At 36.1% G+C, this 7,500-nt stretch overlaps 1 protein-coding gene across 9 annotated transcripts in view; it reads left to right on the top strand.

Annotated features, from left to right (window-relative positions):
- Positions 1-7,500, top strand: part of LOC106877917 (cadherin-87A) — a 222,610-nt gene that overhangs the window by 208,462 nt on the left and 6,648 nt on the right. For all 9 annotated transcript variants that reach the window (XR_016240751.1, XR_016240750.1, XM_089347726.1 and 6 more), the window contains 2 exons: positions 3,686-3,743; positions 4,358-4,423. Coding sequence is in view for 7 of the 9 variants with exons in the window: in XM_089347726.1 (XP_089203852.1) it covers positions 3,686-3,743; positions 4,358-4,423 (124 nt within the window). In the remaining 2 variants the exon portion in view is untranslated. The remainder of the gene's footprint in view (positions 1-3,685; positions 3,744-4,357; positions 4,424-7,500) is intronic.

The raw sequence follows: 7,500 nt of genomic DNA, 5'->3' as shown, positions 1-7,500 counted from the left end.
TATATATATATATAGGTTGTCTGGAAAGCTAAATTTTTTAATGCTTCATTGAACACACCTGAAACATAACACAATTGAAACTTTGGCATTGCTTAAAGTGGTAGTGCATCTCTTCTTTATTCCTGACTAAAAATAGCTTTATCTTTCATTCTGGTTACCCTTTATTGATATTTGAAATGGATGACCAAACATTTCATTTCTGCGTTGTAATACTATTTTTTTCTTTAAAAATGACTTGCAAAAACATTTGTGAAGTTTATGGTGATGATGCTGTAAGTGAATCATCTGTTTGAAGGTGGTTTGAAAAAACTGAAGAGTTTAGCTTGGAAGATGATAGTCACAGTAGAAGACCTTCAAAATTGGATGAAAATGTTTTGAAGGCAAAAATTAAAGAAAACTCAAATATCATGACTAGGGAACTTGCAGAGGAGTTGAAAGTTCTAAAAGTACAGCTCATGAACCCTTGTGAAGCTAGTATACATTTCTTAATATAATGTATGGTACCCTCACAAACTCAGAAAAGAATTGCTTGTACCAGTATTCAGTTTGTGATATGCTTTTGAAACAGAATGAAAGCATGCCTTTATTGAAACAACTTGTGACTGGAGATGAAAAATGGATTGTGTATGAAAACGTAGTACAGAAAAGAGAATCATGAATATGAATAGCATAGAGTGTTCTAGGTTAAAAGGTAGTGTATTTGGATTGATCAAAATTTTACTGAAGCGAAATACATTTAGAATAACATGTCTATGCTTACCCCCAGTTGTAATGAAAGAAAATGGCACAGAAAGGTTGTTAGCTGAGAAATTTGTCAAAGTCTTTTGTCAGTGAACTCCTAGAATAGATGATATTTGCTAATTAAGCAGTTACATATTTCAATGCTGGAAAGAATGAAATTCTATCTGAGATAATTGCTGAAATGCTGGAAATATCTGGTTATGTAGGCTCTGAGCTAGTCACTGACTTAAATAATCAGGTTATTTAGGAAGGTATTATTCCTAATGACTGACATCTCAGGCATTGGAAATGAACAACATCCCATGTATGATGATGGTACTTGTTTACCACTATCACATGATGACATGACAAGGGGAGGGGAGACACACACACATACACACACACACACAACAGGCCTCTTTCAGTTTCCATCTGCCAAATTCAATCGACAAGGTTTGGTTAACCTGGAACTATAGTAGAAGGCATTTGTTCAAGGTGTCATACAATGGGAGGGAACCCAAAATACATGACTGGAAACCAAACATCTGAACCATACAGCTGTGCTTGCTCCTAAAAAATATTGCTGTTTCTAGAGAAGATTTGAAAACACCTATAAACAGACATATTACATATTTTGTGCTAAAGTGTAACACTTTCTTTAGGATGAGAACATTCAGTAAATGACAGACAGTGACTTATATCTGTCGTTGAGGATAATACCTTCTTTAGCTACTATGAGGGAAAAGAAATGCACTGAGGATGGCTAGTTTATAGACACCTCATAGTGGATAGTTGTGAGAGTCATGATAGAAGGTTAAATGCAATAGTGTTTTCCCTGCTATATGAAAGTGTTGAGAAAAACATACAGCTTCATAAAAACTACAGATACTCCAGAAATTGATTTTCTCAAATGTCCCAGAGGCCTATTAAAGGTTGTGGATAATTTCTGCTACCTAGGGGACCTAATTAGTTGTAGAGGAGGATATATGGAGAGTGAGATAGCTAGAATAAGAATAAGATAGAGAAAATTCAGAGAGCTTTTACCCTGATGGCAACCAAAGGTTTCTCTCTCTGAGTGAAAGAAAGATTCTATGATGCATGTATATGGATAGCAATTCTACATGGTAGTGAGACATGGGACCTGAATGCAGAGGACATGTGAAGGCTGGAGAGGAATGAGGCTAGTATGCTCCACTGAATGTCTAATATAAGTGTACATGTGTTCCAAAGTGTTAGTGTATTGAGAGAGAAGTTAGGCATAGGAAGAATTAGATGCAGTCAAGAGAGAAGATTGTGCTGGTTTGATTATGTGATATGGATGGATGTCAGTAGCTCCATAAAGAAGTGTGACTCACTCAAAGTGGATGGAACTTGTGGAAGAGGGTGACCCACGAGGACACGAGACAGTATTGAAGGATGACTTCAGAACACTGCAACTTTCACATGAGATGACAAAGGACTGAGATACCTGGCACGTTGCTGTACTGAAGAAGACCAGTCCTTCACAACAAAAGTGTTACGGCTGCATCCCTTGGTGGAGATGATTGGCCTGCAAGAAACCTGTGCTGGTGCTGCTTAAAAAGCACTTGTGCTGGTACCATGTAAAAATGCTCAGCCAATGTCACATCAAAAGCACCCCACATACACTGTAAAGTTGTTTGTGTTAGAAAAGACATCAAGCTGCAGAAACCAAGCCAAATCAGACTGGAACCTGGTGCAGCTCTCTGGCTTACCAGCTCTGGTCAGGCCCTGCAACCCATGCCAGCATGGAAAATGGGTGTTAAGGCATGATGAATGATATATTTATGTATATATATATATATATATATATATATATATATATATATATATATATATATATATTTATATATATATACATACATACATATATATATATATATATATATATATATATATATATATGTAAATATATAAAAAGATAAAGAGAGCAATGGTAAGGTTGGAAATATATTTTATGGATAGAGTCTTACAGCTGTTTCTGGGAAGATCCAGTACTTCCCTTCATCGGAGACAGAAATAGTAAAGGAATCGATTATTATATCCATAGGCGGAGAGTTTTAGTATGAAGTGATAGTGAGTGTGATGCGCTGAAAAAAGAAAGAAAGAGAGAACAGTACTTGGAGTGTACTGTTCTCTCTTTCTTTCTTTTTTCAGCGCATCACACTCACTATCACTTCATACTAAAACTCTCCGCCTTTGGATATAATAATCGATTCCTTTACTATTTCTGTCTCCGATGAAGGGAAGTACTGGATCTTCCCAGAAACAGCTGTAAGACTCTATCCATAAAATATATTTCCAACCTTACCATTGCTCTCTTTATCTTTTTATATATTTACATATGCACACGCTAAAACACGACTTATAATCCCCAATCCTGTTCATACAACGACTGGGGCAAAACTAGTCGGTATACAGCACTTACTCGGTATCCTCTTGGGTTTGGTTAAATCCAATACCCTCCTCAACCTATATATATATATATATATATATATATATATATATATATATATATATATATATATATAATGGATAAATTGCACAAAATGTATAAATAGATGATGAATAAAGCACTGGCACAGTTTCAGTTACCTGTTGTTATCCATAGATAACGGGTCAAAACATGTTGTACTCAATAGTCTATTACACATTCCATCTCCTATTTTATTAATACTGCTGTATATGTATATGTATATATGTATATATATATATATATATATATATATATATATGCATTTTCAATTGAATTCAACTAGTTTCAGCTCATGAGTTGTGGCCATGCTGTGATTGTTGAACTGATCGTCATTTCATGTCCAGTATTGTTTTTTTCTTCGTAGTTTAATTTGTGTATTCTAAACTGTATTTGTCTTTGTATTCAGTGCATGAAAGGAATTTATCTGTCAAAGAAAACTTTGGTCATTATTTAATATTTATATCATTGCAGCACCAGATGAAACACCTGAAGATGCATACCCTGGAACCAATTTGTATTCAGATGGACAGTATGTTTTTCTTTCTCTCTTGCTCCCCTTTTCCTCCTTCTCTCTCCTTTCTAACTCCTATTATTTTTTATAAATGTTTGATTATTTAATTACATGTAGGTTATAATTGGTTCCATAACTATGACAACAATCAATCTTTACATTTCCTCAGTCCAGAATTGATAAGATAAAGTACCAGTCATGTACTGGTATTGTTTTAAGTCACTTGCCCTATCCCTGAATTTTCTTACCTTGAACCAAATTAGAAACTTGTTATTAAGGGTCAGTAGAATTGTTGAAGCATCAGACAAAATGCTTTGTTGTATATCTTCCATGACTACAATCTGAGTTCCCTCCACTACATATTCGTAGCTTTGTGCCAGAGACAGCAATCACTGTAGTTGTATTGAACTCCGAGTAACATCAGTTTCTTTGGACTGTAGCAAGGAAATAAAGTACAATTTGCAAAGTATTCATGTAGCATAAACAAATGTATTATTCCATAATTTTCTCAGAAATTTTTTTTTGTATATTTCTTGTGAAGTAAAACTCTGAAAAAACATATTAGTTTATCAATAAGTCATGGACTTTTTTTTTCAAAAAATTTATTTGTGTTTTATATAAATATTTTTCAGGATTAATCCATTATACAACAATTTCGATGAAAATGACATGGGTGGTCCCTTACCAGATAAAGAGAGGTATGTTTTACAAAACAGATTTTAAAATGAAAAGTTTGTTGCAAAAAGTTTGCTATTATTTATTATGAGATAAAGGGTAAACACAGATGGAAGCTGAATGTTTTATTGGAACTAAATTGGTATATCAGTGTTCTGAGTTCAAATATCACTAAGGTAAAGTTAATTTCCTTCATTCTAGAACAGATAAAACAAATAGTAGCATAATTAGATTATATCAATCAGCAATAAGTGTAGCAGTAGCTGTGTGATTGCTTTGCTACCATGTGCTTTTAGGGCTGATCCTGCTGGATGATACTTTTGGCAAGTGTCTTCTACTACTGTCACAGGCTGACCAATGCCTTGTCAGTGGCATCAGGTTAGTGGAAACTGTCAAGAAACCTATCTTGTATACAAATGTGTGTGTGTATGTATACACACACATATATAAATATATATATGCTGAGACCCCCTTCGGTCATGACTGACCATGGGATTGCACCTAGAAAGTTACCCTCCCAGGCACAAGTCCAGGCAAGGTTGTTTATGGAAGATCAGCAGTCGCCCATGCATACCGACCTTCCCTCTCCACGCCACCAGTGTTATCCAAGGGAAAGGCAAAGGGGCCGATTCAGCTTGGCACCTGTGATGTCGCAACTAATTTCTACAGCTGAGTGAACTGGAGCAACGTGAAATAAAGTGTCTTACTCAAGAACACAACACACAGCCCAGTCCGGGATTCAAACACACAACCTTGGGATCATAAGCTCGATGCTCTAACCACTGAGCCATATATATATATATATATATATATATATATATATATATATATATACACACACACACACAAACATATATACATGTGTGTATGAGGCAAGGACTGAGACCATTTGGCATGTAGAGCATCGAGCATTAGATCTCATGGAATCAGTGACTGAGTACATTTGGCATTATGCTGTGCTTGGAAAAACCTATCAAGCCAAGTAAAACTGCGGTCATGGCAGATACTGGTGTCATGCAGATGGCTCCCATGCCAGCAGCACATAAAAGCACCCATTACACTCTTGGAGTGGTTGGTGTTAGGAAGGGCATCCAACCATAGAGACTTTGTCAAAACAGACTGGAGTCTGATGCAGCCTTCCAGCATGGACAACGGATGCTTAATGATGATAATGATGTGTGTAAATTGTCCAAACATCTATAAGTCAGGAAAAAAATGCACTTGTATATCTGTCAATACAGTGGGTATATTATCTAAAGTGTACAATATTATATAACCACAACTGATCTTACCAATTGGTTTCACGCCAGGAGTATGGCAGAGTGTTAGGTAACAATCAGATTATATAACCCTATGCTCACCATAGATAGCCAATATTGAATGAAATTTGGCAACTGCTCTCTATTGTTGGAAGTGACAGGAGACATCCGGTTTGTGGTTGTGAAAAGGTGATGAAACTAACTGGGTAGTGGATTTATTCATGTGTTATGTCCCTTTGTACCAAGACATTGCCACTGCTATTGGTTATGCTGTAAATCAGTAAGAGCTATTATGAAGTGTTTGTAGGAATTGTGTGTGTCTATCAGGTTGTTGTTCTTGTGGAAATGGGAACTGTGTAGTGGTACTGTATGTATAACTTTTGCAAGGGGTGTAGGCATCCATTACTGTGTACCCTAGTGTGTTTCCTTTCTGTATTTAAGGTCATGTGATTTTTATGTGTGCATGCAGTGTGTAGGGGTACAATGTGTGTGGGAGAGTTTATATTGGAAGTGGTGGGAAACAGTTTATTTATTAGGTGTCCGCCATGTTGGGGCTGGAGATCCTTCTGCTAGAACCTGGTAATGGTCGTCAGCAGAAGAACCTCCAGCTTGTCTTCCAGCAAAGAGATTTTCGATACTGACACCCCATACTACAATGAAGCTCTGTATATACACACACACACACACATATATATATGTATGTATGCATCTATATGTGTACACGTATATATATATATATTTAGAGAATTAACATATATATATATATATATATATATATATATATATATATATATATATATGTATGTATATATATATATATGTATATATATATATATGTATATTTTACCAGTGGAGCACTAAGAGCACCGTCCGAGCATGATCGTTGCCAGAGCAGCTGTCTGGCTTCTGTGCTAGTGGCCCGTAAATAGCACCATTTGAGTGTGATCATTACCAACGTCGCCTTCCTGGCACTTGTGCTGGTGGCACGTGAAAAGACATTTGAGCGAGGTTGTTGCCAGTGCCACTGGACTGGTTCCTGTGCAGGTGGCACGTAAAATACGCCTTTTTGAGTGTGGCCATTGCCAGTACCGCCTGACTGGCCTTCGTGCCTGTGGCACGTAAAAGCACCCACTACACTCTCGGAGTGGTTGGCGTTAGGAAGGGCATCCAGCTGTAGAAACTCTGCCAAATCAGATTGGAGCCTGGTGTAGCCACCTGGTTCACCAGTCCTCAGTCAAATCGTCCAACCCATGCTAGCACGGAAAGCGGACGTTAAACGATGATGATATGTATATATATATATGTATGTATAAATAAGGATAAGATCGATATTTAAAATATTGATCATATCAAGTGGCCAGCATGGGAATAAAAACCATCAAAGGTAACAATTATTTAAAATTATAATATAGGGTATCTAAGAGATACCACCACGCTGAAAATAACAGTCAAATCTTGACTCTAAACCACAATAAATGTTCATATAGCACGAAGAGCGAAGACGAAGACAAAATAAACTAGCAAAAATACTGGATAATTCCAGATCCCGGTTTTCTGGCTTTGCATAATAAAATGCTTTGCCTTCATCAGTGGAAATACACTCAGAAAAGCACATAAATACAAATATATATATATAAACATACACTATACTTACATATACGAACGCATACATACATATATATACATATATACATATATTGTATGTTTATATATATATATTTGTATTTATGTGCTTTTCTGAGTGTATTTCCACTGATGAAGGCAAAGCATTTTATTATGCAAAGCCAGAAATCCGGGATCTGGAATTATCCAGTATTTTTGCTAGTTTATTTTGTCTTCGT

Source organism: Octopus bimaculoides, chromosome 2, assembly GCF_046866305.1.
Source record: "Octopus bimaculoides isolate indiv1 chromosome 2, ASM4686630v1, whole genome shotgun sequence".
Lineage (NCBI taxonomy): Eukaryota > Metazoa > Mollusca > Cephalopoda > Octopoda > Octopodidae > Octopus > Octopus bimaculoides.
Note: the sequence above shows the minus strand (reverse complement) of the source record. Positions and strands in the feature narration are given on the sequence as shown.